Source organism: Acomys russatus, chromosome 2 (assembly GCF_903995435.1).
Source record: "Acomys russatus chromosome 2, mAcoRus1.1, whole genome shotgun sequence".
Classification (NCBI taxonomy): domain Eukaryota; kingdom Metazoa; phylum Chordata; class Mammalia; order Rodentia; family Muridae; genus Acomys; species Acomys russatus.
The window spans coordinates 70,912,554-70,935,350 of NC_067138.1; the positions used below are offsets into that span (position 1 = coordinate 70,912,554).

At 44.4% G+C, this 22,797-nt stretch overlaps 1 protein-coding gene across 7 annotated transcripts in view; it reads left to right on the forward strand.

Moving 5' to 3' along the window:
- The first annotated feature begins 588 nt into the window (after positions 1-588).
- Znf618 (zinc finger protein 618) overlaps positions 589-22,797 on the forward strand; it is a 152,893-nt gene continuing 130,684 nt past the window's right edge. For all 7 annotated transcript variants that reach the window (XM_051162985.1, XM_051162998.1, XM_051162994.1 and 4 more), the window contains exon 1: positions 589-673. In XM_051162985.1, the coding sequence (XP_051018942.1) occupies positions 641-673 (33 nt within the window). In that variant the 5' untranslated portion in view covers positions 589-640. The remainder of the gene's footprint in view (positions 674-22,797) is intronic.

Here is a 22,797-nt window from a genome sequence, read left to right on the forward strand (position 1 = left end):
GGCCCTCAGTTCTCAAACTTATCTAAGGGGGCCAGGGGCAGCCTGGGCTACTCGAATATTCCCAGTAAGCATTCCAACTGTGCTCCTCTCCTCAAAACTTTTATTTTAAAAATCAATCTGATTTTGGGGGTGGGGAGGCTTGTGGGGAGGGGAGAGGCGTTTCCATTAACCCCTTCTGTCCCACCAGAGGCCGCTCCCCAAAACTTTTCTGTGCCCCCACCCACGCTCCACGCGAGCAAATGACCCGCGCGCGGGGCTGGCGCGGGAAAGTTTGGGGGGCCAGCGGCGGTGCTGGAGACCGGTGGCTTTGTGTGCGCCTTGGGGCGACGCGGAGGCCGGCAGCGGAGGCCAAGGAGAGGCCGGGGGCCGGCGGCGGCTCGGAGGCCGGCGGGGGCGGTGCGGTGCGGGGCGCGGCGCGGCGGGCGCGGGCCGGCGGGGCGATCTGCGGTCCCCGCGGCGGTACCCCCCGGCGCCCCCGGCCCCCGCCCCCCGGCCCGCGCGGGGCGGGCGGAGGAGGGAGCGGCGGCGGCGGCGGCGGCGGCGGCGGCTGTGGCGGCTGTGGCAGCGGCATTGTGCGCGCGGCGCAGCCCGGCCCGGGAGGAGCAGGACGCGCCCGGGCCGCCTCCTCCCGCACGGACCGATGAGCCAGCCGGGCGGCGCGGCGGCTCCGCAGGTAATGCGGGGCTGGGGCCAGGGCGGGGGCCGCGCCAGCCCCGCGGGATGCGGAGCGCGGGCGCCGGTTAGGGGCTCCGGAGTGGGGCAGGGCGGCCAGGGTGCGGGAGCGGCCCCCCTGGGGCGCTGCGGGGCGCGGGAGGCGCGGGGGCGGCGGCCGGGGTTGACGGGGACCCGGCACCCGGCGCCCCCCGCGGCCCCCAGCTCGGACCGGAGCCCAGAAACAAAGCAGTGAGAGGACGGAGCAGCCATTGCAGTTTGGACAATTCAGATTTTGCGAAAATGCAACCTTCTTCCAGCTCTCTCCCTCCCCCGAAATTTACAATTTCTCCCTGACCATCTCAGCGCTCAGGGTCCCTGGTGACCCCCCAAGGAGATCTTTCTTTCCAGGCCCCCCATCTTTGCAACAATCTTTTTATTTTTTAAAGGCCATATTTCCTTCTCTCAATTTTTTTTTTCTAATTTTTCTTCAAACGGTAGTTTTTTCCCATTAAAACGACGCCACCTAGAGGATACTATTTTGTAAATAAAAAAAGAAATTAAAATTGAAAAGAAATATTTTTTATTTCTTATTTTTTCCAAAGTTTCATCTACAAGGCAGTGGAAGGGTAGAAAGATTCTTTTTTTTTCTATCTTTTTTGGAGTCAATTTTCACTTTGGCCATTGAAGGACATGATAATTTTTATTTCTGAAGCCAGATTGAGATAATATGTAAATGAAAATTAAACTGAAATTTGAATGAATTCAATTCTTGAAGGGGAGAAAGCAAAAAATACCTCCTAAAAGCAAAGACAGTTTAGGTACCCAAGTCATTTTAGTTTGAGTAAAATAAATAAATAAATAAATAAATAAATAACTGGACCGAGGAAAGGGGGGAAGTAGTCCAGTTTAGGGAAAGCTGGGAGAACTGGCTCTGTGAAGCAATTAGAAATGATGCTTCATTATAATTTGCGACTTATTTTGCTCGGTGGGCAAAGATGACTAATTTACCATTTGGCAGTGTTCAAAGTTTTTCCATTTCCAAGAAAGAAGGATTTAAAAGAGAAAATAGATCCTAAAATGTGTTGGCTTTGGACACACCCAAAAATTGTAGGTTAAAATTTTTTTTCATTTACATTTTACTGCATTTAACTCCTAAGATTGTAGAGAAAAACAAAAACTGGAAAAGTTAGAGTGAAATTCTGCTGGTCGGTCTTTTTCCTGGTTTTTGTTAGGGTGTGTGTGTGTGTGTGTGTGTGTGTGTGTGTGTGTGTGTGTGTTTTGCTTTGATGGAATAATTATGACTGTTTCCTGATTTTGTTTGCTGCAAGGTCTAGGCATTTCTTGTTTTGTTGTTGTTTTATCTAGAAAATGTCAGGGACCCTTTTCTTGAGCAATATTCAGTGGGGGAAAATGTCAATTCACATATTGTACAAACTGAGTAGCCCACAGATTTGTAGGAGAGGCCGCCATTAAAATAAGATATGCATAATTAACATTATTATGAAAAACTAACAGTGGATTCACAGAAGCCCATTTTTTTTTTTTTTACAACACACAAGTGAATCAATTGATGAAGACAAGGATTTTAAAAATCCTCATTACAGAGGAGAATTTCTCCTCCTCAATCCTGTTCATTCTTCGAATTAGAATATTATTATTATTTTTTAAAAATTCATGTTGGCTTCAGGTTTCTTTGTGATGTGGGGCTGGGTAATTTATTAATATTTTGTATTTTCAATTATTTTTTATTACTTTCAAAAGAGAAGAAATCCATTAGCCTTGATCATTTGGGGAGTGTATATGTGTTAAAGGGGGGGGGGGTTGTAGCAACAACAAGACCCCCACAAATTTTACTGACCCAGCAAGAAAAAAAGATGAAAGAGAGAATGGCAGAGAGATGAAAATTCTGGTTTGTATCCATCTGCCCTGGTAAAAACACTTTGCTGAAGAAATTGGCTAAAACACCAACTCAGCTGTTTCTAGCAGCAAAATTTATTATTTTCTTTGAAAGAAAAACTAATCAGAATATACACAAAAGCCAAACCCAGAGATGCTCGCCTTTGGAATTTGAAAGCATTTTTACAAACACTACTTTGTGTGGAGATTTTGGCCTTAAGATGAATCAAATGGAGGTGAAACAAAAAAAGGAAAAAAATTTCAGGTGAGAAATATTGACTGAATTGAAATTTGACAGATGAAAATAGGATCTCTGCTCCAAGATGAAGGGGAATTTTTGGTAGATTAGAGTCTGATTGGATGTGCTGGGATTTTATTTATTTATTTGAGTAAAAAAAAAAAAGTTCAAAAATTTCAGTTCAAAAGGAGCGTGTTAGCAGCATTTGGGGGTACCTTGTGGGACTTGGGGTGGAGCTACGATGGGTGACCTGGGGCGGGAATGGGCCACCCTGGACCTGGAATCAGCAATCAGCGGGTCTTGGAGGCTTGGTGGCCCTGGTTCTTGCCTTACCAACCTTGTCTTATGGAAACTGGGTTGCTGAAGGGCTTCTAATTCTGTGGAATGAAATTAACAGTGGCACAGGTTTGACAGTCCCCATCGTCGCCATTGCATTTGGGAGAGTTTCATTTTAAAAAATTTTTTAAATTAAAAAAAATTAAAAAAAAATTTTTTTTTTTTAGACAAAATCGTTCAGAGCTGAATGGCTACACATTTGACATATTTAGAACAGGCTTTCTTTTTCTTTAAGTGCACAATTAAAATTTTTTTCTCTTGAATTATTTAGGGCAATGCCTTGACGGTCAAAGAATTTATAATTTCAGGAATTCTGGATGCCTGATGAGCTAGTGGGCCTAAGGTGAGCAGGGCTGAAGGAAGACTGAAGTAGGGGCAGTTGCATGGGGTAAGGGCATCTGAGAAAAGGTCAGGGCTGACTATAACAGGTTATCTCTAGGAAAGTAATGAAAACATTCAAATATCTCAGCTCATCCCTTTGTGTAGCCTGCAATCTGTCTAGCCACTCAGATTCCTGCAATCTATTCTGCTGAAATTCTTGTTTTGTTGTCTGTAGTTATGGTTTATGTCGAGAAACTGAAATTTATTTGCTTTGCAGACCTTCCCCCCCCCCTTCTTATAGAATTGGTTATTCTCATTATGTTTATTCTGAAGGAAATAGAAAAATAGAAGTGCATGCTGGTCCTGTAGGGGGCGGGGCTAGTTTCCTTTTGTTTTCTCTTAGTGTCACTGAGGTGAGATCTGACCTGGGCCTAGTCAGGTCTGTGCCTCTCTCTCTCTCTCTCTCTGTCTCTGTCTGTCTGTCTGTCTGTCTCTCTCTCTCTCCCTGCCTCCCTCCCTCCCCTCCTCTGGCCCTCTCTCCCTTTTTCTCCTTCTCCATCTCCCCCCAACCTCTGTCTCTGTCTCTGTCTCTGTCTCTGTCTCTGCTTCTACTGTTCCAAGTGAAGTGTGGCCAGAAATGGATACAGGAGCTATTTTTATTAGTCCACTTCTGTTTATCAATACTCATATAATATTTGCCAAAAGATTTGGCAAATTGGACTTGAGGGGTGGTAATTTGATGATGGCCTGGCTTGTTTTGGTGAAAGATCATTTATCCTCCCTCTCACAGAGGAGACCTTATTACTTAATGTTTTGCTTTTCTGCCTAAGGAGATTTTTTTTTTCTAATAAGGTTTGAAATTTCAAGGACTCGCTTTATAGTTTGACTTGGACCAAGCCAGGATGAACAGCCTGCTTATACTTTGAGGCCTACACAGAGGTAGAGTTGAACAAGGCTTGCTTTTGCAGACCAGCAAAGATGGCTGGACTGCTAGCTCTGGAAGACACACAGCCCATGGCTTGTACCACTTGGGAATAGTTGTAAGCTGTTCCAGGGTCCAATCCGGTTTCTTCCCCACTTTTGCCTTGGCCCTTGGTGTGTTGCCTTCACTGACTGCAGAACCCTTCCTTCCTTCTCCTTCGTGGGTGAGGAGAACTTTCTTACATGTTGGACTTGGTGTAGAGACGTCGGCTTCTCATGGGCATAGGGAATTCTCAGTACCTTCATGTTGTAGTATTTCACGATGGATTGTGTCTCATCTATGTTGAGGAGAAGTGGCTTTGTGGGTGCTCAGGGCTAGCTCCCCCAAGGGCTTGCTAAGTGACCTTGGGCAGATCACTATTTCCTGTAGAGCTGTGCTTGTCAAATGAGCACTTAGGCTGGTGAAAGGGAGGATCGCAGGGGCTCCATTGCTGATTCTGACTTTTAAGGAGTTAGCTGTAGCTACTATTTCATCACAGTGTGGAGAAAGCTGCTGAGCCACATCTGGACTCTCGTATTCTAGAGACAGAGGTGCAGTGGTCACATGGCATGCATACCTCTGACTTACTGCCACGGACGGACCCAGAATCACTGGGTTGGCATGGTGCATTCACTTGGTAAATCAGTCAGTGTTAGAAAAGGAAGGACGGAAGGCGATGCAGGGGGATAGAACATAGCAGGTGTTATTTCATGCAACATACAAGTGCTCTATCATACTTGAAGATCTTTTCAAATGATGGTTAATACATGTCCTGCGGCTGGTCATAGTTAGATGACCCCAAATCTAAAGATAACTGACTAGATGAACTCTGTCAGTGGGCTGGGAGTATCTTGAACTTCCTTGTTTATATATATATATATATTTTTTTTTTTTCATGTCTTTCTTGGTTGATTGTAGGGAACTATGTAGGGCAGGTGTCCTGGGCCACCCACTTTGTTCCCCATTCAAGGGCTCCACCTGTGAATTCTTGGCTGTGTTTATTGGAAGCAGGATCCCAGCTTGCTGGCCTTGGTGGGATGCACAGGCAGGGGGTCAGTCCCTGTGATGGACAAGTGATGGAAGGTAGTGTGGCGCTCTGTCTCAGTACACCCAGTGGTTGGCAGGGCTACTTTTATTTTCTACTTTCTTGTAAGTTTGCCAGAGAAGTCTCTCTGGGGTTAGCCTATGTCAGGGCTGTATTTACCTTCTGTATTTACGTCTTTTTTTGTGTGAACATATTTACTCCGTAGCTCCAGAATTTTTGGCCTTCATCGGCTCATCCTTTAAACATGTCAGAAAAGTGTGGTCTAACAGAAATAGAATTCAACCCACAAGTTGGAGCCACATAGGTAATTTAGCATATTCTCTAGTAGTCTACCAAAGAGAATAGAGACGTGTGACATTGCTTTTAGTAAAATGTGTTTTTAACCCCCATATTTGAGCAGTGTTACTATTTTGACCCACCATCAATATAAAAAGTAATTAATGTGGCACTCTTTTGGGGGAGAGTATGAAGTATTGGAAATTTGTGAGCCTCTCCCTTCAGTAGTGACTTCCAGTTATAACTGGAAGTTATGTTTTTTCTGTTAAGTATTGACATGTGGCCAGTGACCGTAGTGGGCAGTGCAGGACCAGACCCACATGCGGTGTGGTTGTTGTTCAAGTTAGTCTCAGAAAGGTTAACATTGGTGGGACTTCCTCCCTGAGTCCCCTTTGATTATTTCAGCATCTAGTGGTCAGATCCATCAGTCCACGAAACCTGTCCTGCTCAGACTGGCCACACCTCAGTTCTCTTAGTTGAAAATGACAGTGGCTGGGAATGCAGTAGGATGTAGTGGGGCCTATATGCAAGTGTGTATACACGAGTGTCCATTAGTGAGTCTGTGTGTGTGTGTGTCTGTGTGTGTGTGTGTGTCTGTGTGTGTGTGTAAGGGTAAAGGCGAGCACTGCGGGAAGAGGGAAGTTGTTGGAGGTGGGATTTAAGTAAAGTGTCTGAAAGAGATATGAAGAGGATAGGGTGTGAGGAGAGGGATGAACTGGGTGGGGTATCAAAGAAATCTATTTCTTAAGTGAAAACATGGAGCTATCAGGAAGTTACCTCAGGTCAGGCCTTAACTCAGATAAATGCTCAGAAAACTTCTGGGTTCACCCCAGTGGCAACATGGAAAGTTGGGATCAGAGTGTGTGATCCAACCTTGTGGTGTGGGGTGAACTTTGTGTCACTGTGGGAAAGCCACTTCTCATGTTGGGTCTACAGCTTCTGCCTATGGAGAAGGAGGTGGTTAGTTACCCTGACCTTAAAGGGGACTTTACAATGAAATGAAGCAGCGTGAGCACAAACAACAGGCCCTTTGGGCTCCTTAGAGGGTGGCCAATGTATATTAGTTGACACTTGATCAAGGGACCCGTGAGTCTCCACCTGACTAGTTCAGAGAACCTGGCAGCTTTTCTTGAAAAGATGGGGTAGCACATTTCTCTCTAGGAAACAGCAGAATATACACTCACACACATCAGACACTTATTCACGCATGTACACATGCATGAACGTGCGTGGGCACACGCACATCACACTTTTTTTTCTTTAGAACTGTCCGAGGTGAGGCATTTTATCAGTGTCCTTAGCATCCATGTTCAGCCAGTGGCGTAGTCTTTAAAGAGTTGTAATGACACTGAGGCCGTGCCTGTGCCTGGAGTGCCTGCCTTCACGTCTGTCCCCAAGCAGCTGAGGACCTTGAGAAGGTTCTTCCTTACCAGCCGGAGTTAAGCTCTTCTTGTGTTGCCCAAACTCTGTGGATTTGAGACTGAGCTGGTTGTTCGCACATCTGTTTCTCCAGCTGGTGACTTCCTTAAGGCTGGAGATCATGGCTTATTCATCGTGGGGTCTGGCACAGAGCAGCAGCTCAGTAAATATTTGATGACTTAATTTGACTTTTGGAAATAGCTCAGCTGGAATTGAGTCCAGTGGAGAGTGGATGACCAATTTGGGTTTGGCTATTTGGTCCAAACCAGTGTTCTCTTAGGGAGTCAGAAGCAGTGCATTTTTACATTTGGCTTTGAAGCTCCAGGCTGTCTTAAAAAAAAAATTAATGTAATCCTCAACAGGGCAGGGAGGGAGCTTCTTTTGACTTTACATGTCTTGGAGATTTTTAAAGTTCCTTTGACCACATTGCTACCCCTCCCATCCGTGTGTGTGTGTGTGTGTGTGTGTGTGTGTGTGTGTGTGTGTGTGTGTCCCTCAACCCGGAGCTCACAGTTTAGGATCCTTCCCTGGGGTTACAAGTGCAAGCTAGCTACTGTACCTGTATTTGGGTGTTGGGATAGAACTCAGGATTTCATGTTTGCACAGCAAGCATCTTACCCACTAGCCTCCCTCCCACGCCCAAGTCCTACAAGTCTTTGTGTGCATGTGCGTGTACAGTCAGGTTGGCATTGAGTATTCTTAGTTGCTCTCTACCATATTTATTTGCTTTTTGGTGATAGGGTCTCTCACTGAACTGGAAACTTTCCCATTCAGCTAACCTGGCTGGTCTGCAAATTCCAAGGACCCTCTTCTGGGTTTCTAGGTGTGTACTACCACACTTGGCTTTTTTTTTTTTTTTTTTTTTTTTTTTTTTTTCAGGTGGGTCCTGGGGATTGAACTCGGGTCTTTCATGCATGCTTAGCAGCAGGCACTTTACTAACTTAGCTATCTCCCCAGTCTTAGGATTGTCTCTTTAGACTGGGTTGGTAGCCAGCAGGACTCACCCTCTACTTGGCAGAGGTGCAGAGAATGTGAGTGGGGCCCCACCAGCACCTCATGGAAGTGACATGCCAGCTGTGCCTTTGTTTGCTTGAGGAGAGAGCCTTAGCTACTTGCCAGGGGGCTGTTTGCTGAATGGTGGGCACAAGGGCCCTCAGGCTTGAGCTGGCTCTGTGATTTGATGTTCAGCCAGCCCCATCTCTGGTCCAGGTCTGTGTTGCAAGATGCCAAACTTCAACTAAAATTAATGATGGAAAGCTGAGAATATTGTTCGTTTGCTTAATTTCCTTCTGTTTTATATGAAACATTGTCATTTTGACAATTTGTGTCTCAGTTCAGCAAGGGAACAGCAATCTCAGTTTCAGGCCAACCATGTGTCTTCAAAGTTCACTTTCACTTTCATATTTACTATGTGCAGGTGTGTGTGTGTGTGTGTGTGTGTGTGTGTGTGTGTGTGTGTGTGTGTGCATGAAAGCTTATGTGGAGGCCAAAGTTGCACGTCAGGTCTCTTCCTTGACTGCCTTTCCACCTTGATTCTTGAGACAGTGTTGGGGTGATGGGTGTGTGGAGTACTGTGTGAGCACTGGGGGGGGGGTCTGAGCTCAGGCCCTCATTTGTGTATACCATGCACTTTATCCACTGAGCCATCTCCTCAGCATATGCATCGTCATGTTTCTGAGGCGAAGCCATGTACCCGAGTGCTATTCTTCCTTTTACAGTTGAGGTGGCCAGCTCCTTGTGGCATACACTGTGACCTCGAGAGTTCCAGACTCTTCTTTTTATCCCTTGCCTTGGCTGGGCTTGGCACCAGCAGAGAGGATAGTCCTTCACGTAGAGAAGTGTCTGGAACTCAGACTTCAGATCCCTTTTCCTGCTGTGCCTTTGAGTGGGCTGCCATCACTTGACTTGACCTTCTCTAACAGGAGTGGACAGTCACCTATGGCGAAGAGGTAAAGCCTCGAAGTGAGTAGTTCCTTCTCTGTAGCTCCAAAGATGCTCTGTCCTCCCCCCCACCCCCTGCACAACACCAGTGTGACATTTCCAAGGGCTGATTGAACAGATCAAAGTTGGAGGGACAAGGCTCAGTCCTTCTCCTGCTGTACCACTTGATCATCTTGGCGTGCTGGACAGAGTGCTTATTTCTTTGCTGGTTATTTAATTCTCTATCTGTGATGTGGGGATGGCAATACTGTTATTGATGATGGTGATGCTTATGTTTGTGGGGAAAACCTTTATAACAGACAAGGGGCGTTTCTTCATCATGGCGCTGCTGCTTTTCTGCTGCCTGACGCAGGGGTGGTAAATAGGTGGCATACACCCTACCACTTCCCATTTCCAAGCCTGTGGCAGACATCACTAATCAATTGTGGCCTTCTTCTCCCTTGACTTGACCAGTAGTAGCCTCAGTGTACATCTTCGTATGAGGCTCCCAGTCTCTTGGTTTGAGCATGAGACATGAGCCAGTTTGTCTTGATCAAATCACGTTTACCGCCCCCTCCCACAAATAAAAAACAAAACAAAACAAAACAAAAACAAACTCACACACAGAGGAATGGAGGCTGGGGAAGGAAGGTGGAGTGACTTGCCCCCGAACTGAACAAGTAAGTGAGGGGTGGGGATTAAAACATCAGATTTCTTGACTCCACAATGAGTCCTTTTCCTGCAATCTTTACATACCCTGTGTTAAAAGGAATTAAAGCTAATTTGGTCTTGAGAAAATAGCCAGAGAATCCTGGCTCCTCCCTTCCTTGTTATAATTAGACACCCTTGGGGCTGTCATCAAAGCTGGGTGGCATGGCCTGCTTCTCAGCTCAGACTGAGCAAACTGGTCAAGTTTCAAAGGGTGGGTGCTGGTGGGGCATGCTTACGGCCTAAGAAGTGCCCCCTCCCCTCACTGGCACAGTGTAGATGACAGCAAAGGGGCCTGGTAGGCCCTGGGATCTCTGGAAGTGGTGTTGTGACATGCTTGTTGTTTGTGTACTGAGACCACAGAGGGATGCCTTAGACCTTCTGCGTCTTAATTTCTACATCTGGGAAATGGGCTGGTAAGAATCCTTCACAGGAAGGACCTGAGATGACGTGTTTGATGATGCTTTTTAAGCTCCAGAGCCTCAGTGTGCTTCACAGGATGTGAGATATTCCAAAGTGGAGGGACATACCGGTGATGACTTTGTTCTTTTCTTAAACAGGGAAGGAGGGAGTACGAGGTGAGATGGTATTGAGTCAACAGAAAAATGATATAAATATTTTGGCTGACAAAGCGGAATGGAGCCTCATATGAGATAGAGTGAATAAGTGGAGTCAGGTGATGCCAGGCTCCCACTGGGCTGTGGACCACGCAGGAGCATCACTGTGTAGCAAGTTGAACCTGGCCAGGGATGCAGGCTGGGCTGGCATCCTTAGGTACCAGCCCTTGGCCTGGGCTGAGTCAGGGAGGAGTGAGACCTGGCAGTATCCCTGTGGGTAAGAGGCCTGGTGGCCATTTTCCAGTCCCTGGTGTACAGTTTGCTCATCGCATTCAAAGTCAGAAACTGTTTTGGCTTCATGATCTGGATATTATTGTCCAAGCCAGCTCGCCCGAAGAGGCGACCATTCATCTTTCAGCTCTGAGCCCTGGTGTTCAAATCCTCATCTGCCCCAATAGTTTTCTAGGAAATTGGAGGAGTGAGGGCAGGAATTTTTGGGGCGATACATTTTGCAAGGAATTTGTGTTTGGCTTTATTTTGGGCTCAGAGTTTTGCGAGCCAACTTGATGTACAAGCAGAGTGCTTGGAATGGCCAGGGAGGAGAAGTGGGGACATCGTTGGATGTTGGGGATTTTTTTTTTTTCCTTTTAATTCTGTCAGCTGGGAGAAATAACTGTCAAAATTTAAGTCCGTTTATGTGGGTGTTTCTTCCAGTGGATTCGGAAAAGGAGAGAGCAAAACTGATCTGAAATAAAACTGAAACTGGCCGGGAATGAGGCCCCTGGGAGGGAAACTTCCTCTGCGCTCCACCGCATCGGGTGGAGTTTGCTGTGTGTCTGGTCACCTTTTTGTCTGAGTCTATTAAACCAGGACAGCTCATGACGATGGTCTGAGCCCCCGCCATCTAACATAGTCTGCGAACCACCAGCTGAAATGTGGCTAGTAGATCTTACAGACTTGAGAAAGGTCCAACAGATGCCAAAGTCCAAAAGTTACAGTTGTAATATTGCTGACAGATTGAGATGATTTTCTATATTTGCTTAAGTAAGATATACTATTGAAGTAATTTATTGGTTTCCTTTTCGATCCATCCGTCCATTTATTTATGTGTGTATGTTTGTGTGCGTATTTTGTGTGTCTATGTAAGTGTGTGTGGTATGCGTTGTGTATTGTGTGTGTGCGCGTGGCATACACACACACTCCTACATGTAAAAGTCAGAGCCCAACCTCAGGTGTCATCCACAGGCACTGCCCACCTCATGTTTTGAGACAGGGTCTCTCATTGGGACCTACAGTTCACCAGTTAGGCTAGGTTGGCTGGCCAGTGAGGGTCTCATCTTCCTGGTGCTGGGATCATAGGTACAGGCTGCCACAATAGGCTTTTTCTGTAGGTGCTGGGAATTGAACTCAGGTCTTCGAACAGCAAGCACTTTACTGCCTGAACCTTCCTACCTCCCCCCACCCCCACCCAAGCCTTCATTTTCCTTAAAAAAAAAAAAAAAAAAATTAGTGCAGCCATTAGGATCTTTGAAAGCACTCTCTGGGATCATATGTCTTCTTGCTGACCCATTCCCTCTGTGGTTGAGGAGGTACAGCCCCCAGGGAGTGAGAGCAAGGCTCATTTAGAGTTGTCACACAGCAGCCTCCTCCTCAGTGAGCTGGGCAGAGCTCAGGACTCCTATCCTAGCAGGAGACTAAAGACCTCTAAACATTAGCCAAGACTTTTGGGAGAACGTAAAAACCAACAGAACAGGCAGAAACCAGTCTAGAATACCTGTTCCCCTACCCTGACCCCAATAGCCTCCCTCCTTGCCAGATATCCCAAAGCCTACTCAGGCTTTGAGCTGGCACTGAGGCTTTTGTGTGAGTGTGCTCCAGGGCCAGGTGGACACGGAGACCCAGCTCATATTGGGGGCCCTGGGCTTTGAGTCCTAGGAGCTAGGACTGGAAGCCATTCTTTTATCGAGTCTGATTTGCCCCATTTTTGCTGGATAAGCAAGGCTTCTAGAAATCCAGAGAACATACTGCTTCAGTGGCTAAAGCAGGCGAGTGGGAGGCTGTCTTATCTCCTGGCCTCCCACCTGGTCCTGAGTCCTGGAGAGGGACGAGAGCCAGCAGTACCTGTCTAGCTTTCTACCCTGGACTCTGGCGCTGAGTGCTTGGAAAGTTTGAGCCGAGCATTGGAAATTCAGCGGTGGTTTTGTTTTGAATCGGTATCTCTGTCAAAGGTCACAGGGTAGCAGTCGTGTTTATCTGACTTTAGTTTTTCAAAGTAAAGTTTCATTTTTCAGCCATGAAGTATTTCTGTCACTGCACACTGTCTGAGTGTGTACTATATGCAGGCACTGGGCTAAGCAATTGACACCTGCCATCTTGTTTAGTATTATCACCCATGTGGCTTTCCAGGGGCACACACTATGTATGTATGTATGTATGTATGTATGTATGCATGTATGTATGTATGTGTGTGTGTGTCTATGTGGGTATATATTTGAATTCCCTTGGATCTGCCTGACACCACCCTCCAGCATTGGGGTTTCAGATTCGTGCCCCTATGCCTCCCTTTTACCTGGGTGTTGGGCATCTAAACAGAGCTCTCGTGCTTGTACAGCAGGACGTTTGCCCATTCAGCCATCCCTAGCCCCAGCCCAGACCCAGCCCTATTTACGTATCTGTTTAATGTGAGGAAGTTAAGGCCAAAGATAAAAGGAGGTACCCACTGTTGGATGTGTGGCTTAAGTAGCAGTTGGATTCAGGTCCTGGTGAACACTGAATTGCGGGCCCTGTCTGTCTGATCTGTGAGCTCTCATTCTATTACACAGCTAGGAAAAGAGCAGCGACATACACAGTGGGTAGGGTTGTTGGCTGGGCTGGACTCAAGCCCAGGTCTTGCAGACCCTGCTACTCTGCCCGTCACCTTGGCTGTGATGGAATTTCCGGCTGGGATGTGGGGAAACTGTGCTCCCCATTCTGTTCAGCACAGGCTCAGGACCCTCTGGCTTTTATTCCCCAGCTCTTTACAAGCCTTAGCAGGCCAGCGGGGTGTGTTCTGTGTGCACAAAGCCTTTAATACGGCGTTTGAAAACAGTTGCAGGTTTGCTCTAATTAATTACATTTGACATACTTGGAACTGGGGCCTCCCGGTTGCAGAATGCAAATTTCTACCCAGACACATGTAAGGTATGCTCGCAGCCAAGAGCTCTGGTGCGTCCCAGCCAGGCCCGGCAGTGTTGCTCACTGTCCTCATGGGACAGTGACAGATAGTGAAAAGTGGAGTCAAAACTCAACCCTGGGGATTCCAGGAGCCCACAGGCAGTTGGAAGAGAAATAGCCATGGGCTTTACATCTCCAGCCTGGGGTAATTCTTTTCCCTTTTTTGCGCCTCGGTTTCTTGTGCTGTACAATGAGAGCTTACTGGATGTCCTCGGAAGGTGTGTGCCCATTCAGGGGGAAGGAAGGCAACTAGAGAAGTAGGGTAAAAGGCTGGAGTTTGGAAGTACAAACTGTTGAGGTGTGAGAGGCTTGAATAGTGAAGGAAGCAGGAGGCCAGAGAGCAAACAGATCTGAGAGAAGGCAGGATGCCTGCCTGGTACAGATGCTGCCACTTGCAGGGCTCCAGCTGCAGAGCTCGGCAGCTGCATCTGTCCCACCTCCTACCCCGACACACTCACGTCCCCACCTGCAAAACGGTACCCTGAAACTCATGGACTTAAAACAGCAAAACCCATGTCTGGTCTCCTGATCTTTGTGGGCTGGGAATTTGGGAGTGGCCTCAGTGAGTTCTGGCTCAGGCTGTCGTTGTGATCCCAGTCATGTGGTGGCCGGGGCTGAAGTCATTTTAAAGATTTCTCTATGCTCCCTGTTGGCAGGACTTGGAAGACTAAGTTGACTGAGAGGCATCATAGACGCTGGGTGTGAAGGGACATGAGTATGAGGGGGTGGAAGTGGGTGGCTGCAATAACATCCTTTATGGTTCCATACTCCTGTAGCTCACCTCCCTGTGACATTATTTTGACTGAGGTGGCTCCAGAGGTACACCCTTCTCAACACAACCTGCCCAAGGAGGAGCCCCAACATGGCACTGAGTTTGTAGGATGGGAAATAGATTAATATGGCTGTCATGGGAAAATGTAGGCTGCTGTCTAGTTACCCACCAGTCAATCTGTGTGTCCCTATCTATCTCCTGAACCACCCATCTATGTGCCCCATCCCTCCATTCTTTAGAGACCTGTCCTCCTGCCTCACTACCTGTCCGTCCGTCCGTCCGTCCGTCCGTCCATCCATCCATCCTGTTCAATCATCTTGAATGCCTAATATGAGCCTGGTACTATTATAGGAGCATTGAACAACCAACTCAAAGGGGGAGAGACTGGGATTAATTGAGTACTTCCTCAGCATTAGTCCCTTTATCCTGAAAATAAGTCTGTGACATAGACCTATCATCTGTTTCCACACAGAGGAACCAGGATGGGATGGCTTATTGACCTGCCTGAGCTCAACCCGATTTCTATTAGGGATAGCTTCGAACCTGAGGTTTCCTGACCACACTGTCTCCAGTTTCTGCCACAGAGGACACAGGCTCCAGTTTGGTCTCCAAGTGTGAAATTTCTAGAGTTCTTTCCCTATTCCTGTTTTTTTTTTTTCTAAGTGAAAATAGGTTTACTTTTTTTCTGACTATAAAAATAACATGTTCATTATAAAAACATTCACGCAGTCCTGAAAAGTAGAAAGATTATTCAAAAAAAAAAAGCACCTGAATCCTGAGATAACCACTGTTCAGGTTTTGATGAACGTTATTCAAGTCATTTCTACATATTTAAGTATTTATGATTACAGTTTTACACAAATGGGATTATATTTTGCATGCTGTTCTGTGGCTGGCTTGTTTTTTGCTTTTAAAACTCAAGATATCGTTCATCTGTGAATATAAACATTTTTAACTGGACTGTATTTCCACCATATGTATGCAGCCAAATTCATTGTTTTACTAGATTTTGGTTGCCTTTCTCTTTTCGTTATTATAAGCCACACAGTGAGACAAGTCTTTGTACATGTCATTGGGTCTTTGTAGGAGACTCTCCTGAACCCTACCTTGATTGTTTGTTTTTTCAAGACAGGGTTTCTCTGTGTAACCTTGATATACCACGCTGGCCTCTAACTCAGTGATCTACCTACTTCTACCTCCCTGAGTTCTGGGATGGTAGGCATGTGTCACCACGCCCAGCTCTGAACCCTACCTTGAAAAGACCATTGCTGTTGGTATGATGGTGCACATCTTTAATCCTAGCGCTTGGGAGGCAGAGGCAGGAGGATCTCTGTAAGTTTGAGGCCAGCCTGGTCTACAAAGTGAGTCCAGGACAGCCAAGGATACACAGAGAAACCCTGTATCAAAAACCAAAACCAAAACCAAACCAAACCAAAACAAAACAAAACAAAAACCAAAACCAAAACCAAAACCAAAACAAAAACAAAAAAAGAAGAAGAAGAAGAAGAAGAGGAGGAGGGGGAGGAGGAAGAGAAAAAAGAAAGCCCATTGCTAGGCTGTAGAGGATTTGCACTCTGCAGGAGGACAAACTTGAGTTTACCATATCCCTTCCCTCCCTCACAAGGGAGGTTCAAGGGGCTTATTTGACATCACCCTGGCTGTCATCTTGTATTGAAATCATTACGGGTTTGGTTGGTTTGTTTGTTTTAAACAGTTTATTTACTTACTATGTGTACACGTGTGCAGCGTTGAGGGAGTGTATGTGCCACAGTCTGCATGTGACTGCCAGAGGCCACCTTGTGGGAATCAATTCTGCCCTTACCCTATGTGGATCCAGGGGCAGAACTCAGGGCCTCAGGCTAGGCATTGCCACCGAGGCATCTTGCTAGTCCTCGCTGCAGGTTTGTTGTTGTTGTTGTTGATTTTGTTTTCTGAGATAGGGTTTCCTTAAGTAGAATCCTCTGAATTCTCCCACCATCGTCCTTTGAGCAGTGGTTTCAGGCACATTTCATAATGAGGCTTCTTTTACACATACTCTCTCTTTCTCTCTAGCACTCTTTGGACTTAGTTACTGATTTTCTGTTATTTATGTTCCAGTTACTTTTTTTTTAAACCAATTTTTCTCACCTAGTATTGGTAGCAATTAAGAAAAATGTTTAACTTTTAAAAATATTCATGTTTTTCTGTCTTAAATTTTCTTTTTCTTTTTTTTTTATATCATGTTTAAATGTCTTTGCATTAAGAATTTATAGTTAAAAAGCGAGCTGTGGGAGGGCAGGAGATATTTCCAAATCTTCCATACTTAACGAGCAATTAATATTCAAGCTATAGATGAAACAACAGTAAAAAAACTTCTATAGATCCAGAGTTCAGGGTCATTCTCAGCTACCTATTGAGTTCAAGGCCAGCCTGGGCTACATGAAACCCTGTCTCAAAACACACACACACACACACACACACACACACACACACACACACACAAAAAAAAAAAAAAAAAAAAAAAAAAAAAAAAAAGAAAGAAAGAAAGAAGAGGAGGAGGAGGAATAGGAAATCCCATAGCAATCAGACCACACACACACACACACACACACACACACACACACACACACACACGTCAGCAGCAACAACAAAAGAACTCAATGGACAAATGGGTAACAGATTCAAGCACCTCATAGAAGGTACATAGTTAGCAACAGGTGTGTGACCTCAGAAAATGCAGCTCAAACCCATGTAAGAGAGGGAGACAGAGGGAGGGAGCGACTATATGAACGAGTGTTGGTAAGGGGAGGCCTGATGGCATTCAGAGAAAGAATAAGCAGGCTACCAAGATGAGACTTGATAGCCTATGACCATATAGTGGGGGAGGAGGTCTCCCTGGGTCTTAGACCTAAGGGAGGGAATAGGGTGAAAGCGGGAGGGAGGGAGGAGCAGGAGGATACAAGTGATGGTATAACAATTGAGTTGTAATCTGAATAAATTAATTAAAAAAAAAAGAATGTGGAGGAATTGTAACCTGACGGTTGATGTAGCTGTGATAAATTCTCATATAAATGAAACAGTCACACTATGATGCAGGTAGTGCAGCAGTCCACCAGGAGCATAGAACCCAAAAGATTTAAAGCAGAAGATAAACAAATATGGTATATCTATTCAGTGGAGCATTATTCAACCTTAGAAACGAAGAAGACTGTGTGCTGTGAGACTCCACTTATGTGAGTTTTCAGAGTCAAACTCAAAAATGCAAAGGGAAATGTTGGGGGAAGTTGTTTAGTGGGCACAGAGGTTTCCATTTTTAATGCTCCTGAGTTAGTTTTGTTTTGTTAGTTAGTTTTTGACTATACCTAGCCTTAAACTTAGCGTGTTAATATGGTCAATACAGTAAAGGAAACAGCAAATATTTACATAACCAGACAAGTCAACCAGAGTCAGAAAACAAAGAAATAAAAGATGGTCCTAAATAAACCACCCTCCCTCACATTCACCATGAAAATGAAACACTGGGACATTTTCTTCTAGGTATTTTATAAGCATATTTCTTATTACCCAAGTCATAATTGATAGGTTATCTCTGCCAATGAAATAAGTCAATCCAAGCCAGATCAAAAGTATAAAAAGGCAGGTTTATTTGGGAGCTGAGGCTCCTGGGCCAGTTTAGCAGCCTCAGAGGACAAGGCCAGAGGAAGTTGCACCCAAACTATGGTGGACAGAGTTTTTAAGGATTGTGGGCAAAGGAAAAATTACCTGTGTGCCACTGATTGGATTTGGGGGTCTGGTGCCTCCAGGTGAGGGGGTTGGGGCAGTCCTTAGGAATGCCAAGAATGTGGAGATATTCCTTGGAGGGAGAAGGTGTTGGAGAGAGGGAGTGGGATTTTCTGGACCATGTGGGAAAGGGGGAGGACAACGGAAGATGCCAGTGGAACAATAATATATCAAAACTTTGCTCTAAATTGTCTTCTTAATACTTTTCAAGACTAGATAATATTTGTAGAAGCGAATTGATAATGTATATGACGCATTCTGTACTGTTGGAGGGTTAAGTTGGTCCTCACATTTTCATTTCCATAAAATTATGTCTTTCATATAGAAAACAGATTGACATCTTAAAACCGTCTCCTTTTGCTTTATTTCCAAAGAGAGATTACTAGGTCAAGGGTGTATGTTAGTGGCATGTTTCTGGCGTTATTAGAAGATGCGTGGGACCCTCTGTTGACTTGGAAAGGAAAATCTTCTTGCTCAGTGTAGGGCACACATGAAATCCTAGCATCTGGGAGGCTAAGGCAGGAAGTAGCCTTAACATAGTGAGTCCCAGGTCAACATGGGCTACAGCATGACACCCTGATTTCTTTTTTTAAAAAAGGTGTTGACTTTGTTACTATCAAAAGGGTTCAATGAGGAAAACAGAATTTATGCACAAAAGGACCAGTAATCCCATATTTGTCCAGTTTTCCAAAATGTCCCTCACTTATTTCATGCTTGTTTTCATATTGTTATTTATACAAATACTAATTTATCAGTAAGACTATTGTTTTTAAATTGTCTGTATTATCAGTATGTCCAGCTAGCAATCAATTAAGACACAGACACTTGTTATATCTTAAAATAGCCTTAGTTAACCTGGGGCAGGACAGACATTAATCCTCTAATCAACTTCCTATAGTGGGGCAGGTATGGAATCCCTGTCCCAGTCTCATGCCATCTGCTTCCAATAACTTATATCAAGCTACCTCCCATCCATAATCTCAAATACTTGCTAATATTCTTCATATGGGCCGGATTCTCCATCCATGCAGGTCATGTGCTTCTCCTCCATCTAACCCATGGCGGCCTTCCTCTCTTCCCTTGGTGTCTCTCCTTCCTCCTTGTGGCGGTCTTTCTTCTTCTTCCCAGAATTCCTCTCTCTCTTTCTAGAACTTTAGCCATACCTCTAGCTCCTCTGCCCTGCCCAGGTGGGATGGCATTTTATTAATCAAAAGGTGGGTCACAGAGACAGCAAGCAGTAATTAGCATCAAAATACATTAGACCAGCCCCCAACATAAGACATTGAAAATCATATTTTGTCCACCAGAATTCACTCATAATGAGTCTTCTTCACACGTCTGTGCTGGCATTTCAGCTTCGGATGCCAATACCCTTTTGAGTGTACCCATCTGCCTACCATCCATTGTGCCCACTGTGCCGCTGGCCTGTGATGGAGAACCGAGGGGCCAAGTCAGTGTGGACTTTACTTGGCTCACCCTGTTCTTGATCTGTCGGAAGCTCTGTGCCCTCCACTGCATGCCAAGGCTGTAGCAGGAAAAGATGATACCTGGGAAGGGCAAGTTTTTGGAGGAAGAGGCATTGAGCTTGGCTTTGTGTTTATGACAGTATTTGTATTAAATTTATCGACCAACTTGCGGTCTATACAGGAATCATATTGTATTTATTTTTGTCTGATAACATGCCTCTTTGCCTTCATTCATACTTCTGTATATGACTCAGCAGTTTTATAGTATTTTGTCTAATTTTTGGACATTTATTATTAAGTGTTCTCTCCAGACATTTGGTATCTTTGCTGCAATTGTGAATGGGATAATTTTTCTCTTTGTATACAGTGAATATATCCTACCAGATTTGAATATGTAGTATGTTTTTCTTTTTGCTTCCTGTACTAGGCACTGAACCTAGGGCCTCTTGCAAGCCAGGCAAGTGCTCTGTCACCGAGTTGTCTCTCTAGTCCCGTTTTTACTTTTAATTTTGACACAGGGCATGGGAGGAGGGATCACAGAGTTGCCCGGGCTGGCTTTGAACTCACTCTGTAGCTTGGCCAGACCTTGAGCTTGCCATCCTTCTGTCTTACTTCTCCCAAGTAGGTGGGATTCCAGGCCTGTACCACCACACCCAGGGATTGTTTTGTGTGTTTGTTCTACTAGAGGCTGCCTTGAGCCATTTTCTTAGCTAGGCTCTGACGTGTGTAAATACTGGTTCAGCCTTGCCATCCCACCGCACCCCACCCTTAATCTGACCCTTCAACTAGACCTAGAATAATTAGAAGAATAACAAAAATTGTCTTGTCTTGTTGTTGCTTTAGTGGGCAAAATGCTAAGTATTCTTTGACTTTCTGGTCAAGTGTGATGTTTGATTTTGGTTTCAGAAATATGTTATCGCTAAGTAGGTGTCCTGAGTTGCCAAGAGTTCTTTCCTTGTAGAATTTTATCAGTTTGGAGGTGTGGGGTGTGCTACAGGAGTGATTCTCACTTTTCTATATTCGAAAATTTCCCCTTGCAACAACAGTGTGACTCGCCCCTCCCCCACCATAGAGCTACTTAGCAATAAGAGGGGGAACGGGATGATGAATTTTTAACAAACGCCTTTTCATTATGTACCCAGATGGCCGTATGGTTTTTTTTTCTGCCTTTGATCTGCTGATGTGATGAATGATATTAATAGGTTTTCAAGTATTAGACTCTCCTGGAAGGAACCCATCTTGCTCACGGTGGTTCATTGTTTGAATACACCCTGGGTCCATCTTGTGGTGTTTCATGTCCGTATTCATTAGTGAGATTGCTCTGTGGTTTTATTTTTAGTATGCTATTTTTGTCATCTTTTAAGTAGTTGTGTGCTGGTGTCATGAGCTATCAGTCAGAACACTTTCGGTCATCTCCACAGGTCTGAAGCAGGGTGGGAAGGGGGCTTAGAAGAGTTGGGGTCGGGCAGTTGTTGGTCGTGGCTGCTCTGCTCAGTACTGAGAATGACCCTGAGGCCTTGTCATGTGTAAAATGATTTATTGTTTTGTGAGAGTGTAGGAAAAGAGGGTTTAAGTGTGCATGCCAAATGTTTATTTGTCGGCCCTGCCTGAGTGATTTACACAGCACAGGAATTGTCTATCTTTTGAAAATTTAAAATAACTTATATGATATCTCTCTTGTTGAGTTTTGGGAGACATTACCTACTGAATATTTTCCTTCAATAACTTTGGGAGAACTGTGTTTTTCTCAAGGCAATCTTGATCATTTATATTTTCTCAGGAACATACTTATTTCATCAAAGTATGAACTATATTGGCATAGGGTAGAATGTTATATTATTTTTGGAAAGGTCCTCTGTGTGATTCTATCTCTTAATCTGATTTTTTTTATATAGCTGTTAAACTTTCCCTCTTATTTATTATTTGAATGACTGGTATCTTGGGACTATTTTGTACTTACAGACTAAATTTTTAAAATTATCTGTCAATTCTTACTACTTGAAATATTTCAAATTGTTATGCTTTTATATTAAGTAAATTTACCTTCTCATTTTAAAAATTCTTGAATACTAAGCTCTTTATTTTGTTTAAAAAATACTGTGTGCGACTATGTGTGGGTATGTACACATGAATGCAGTGTCCATAGAGGCCAGCAGGGGGTGCCAGATTCTCCCAAAACTGATGTTACAGGTGGTTGTGAACCAATCAGTATGGGTGCTGGGAACTGAACTTAGGTCCTCTGGGAAAGCAGAAGAGCTGAGCCATCTCTCCAGCCACCTTTGATTTTTTTTCCTAATTAGTAATAAAAATGCTTTCCTTCTTAGCACATGCTTAGTGACATTCATACTCTTTATTTGAAAACATTACTATCTTTCTCCATATTTGGTCATTTTAATTTTGATACCATCTTTAGATTAAAGGTTACTTAAAAATATCTTGAAGTTTCCTAATAATTTGTTTGTTTTGTTTTGCATGTTCTTTTGAGATAGGGTTTTGCTATGGAGCTCAGAATGACCTCAAACTCATAGTAATCCTCCTGCTTCCCCGCAGCTGGCTCTGCATAAATTTTTGTGTTTATTTTCATTCTGTGGTGAGAAAATTTTGCCACTGATAATTCTGATTTTGTACTTGCTGAAATTTTTAGATTTGTATTAAATCAGTATTAATTTTCATTTGCATGCAAAAAACAATCCTTATTTGTATGTTTAATTGTTTACTCTATACCCATGCCCCCATCACTGATGAGTAGTTATACTTTTCACATTTTCTGTAGGACCCTAATCATACTATTATTTTTCATTAATTATTTAAGAAGTTAAGAGTTTGTTAATGTTTACCAATGCTTTTTACTTTAACATGGATACCTTTTAACCTATTAAAATAGGCGCTCCTTTCCTGTTTTCTTTTTTCTTCAGTTCTCTGTTTTAACTGACTGTTTCCTGTTTCATGGTTTCATTTAAATTGACACAGAATAATTGCATATGTGTACAGCCTAACTTTCAGTTCTGGTGATTTTTATCAACTACTTCCTCTTTGTTCTAGGAGTTCCCTTGATTTTGTTTTATGTAATTATTTTACTTTTGAGCTTTCTATGCTCTTGAATAATAAAGCCATATTTCTTTTGGATAACATGTTTTTTTTTTAATCTCTGTGTGTTTACATGCACATATGACATGTGCACATATGCCCATCTGTGTGTGAATGCAGCTGTGACATGTGGAGGTCAAACGTGGATCTGTCTACACTTTGAGGCAGA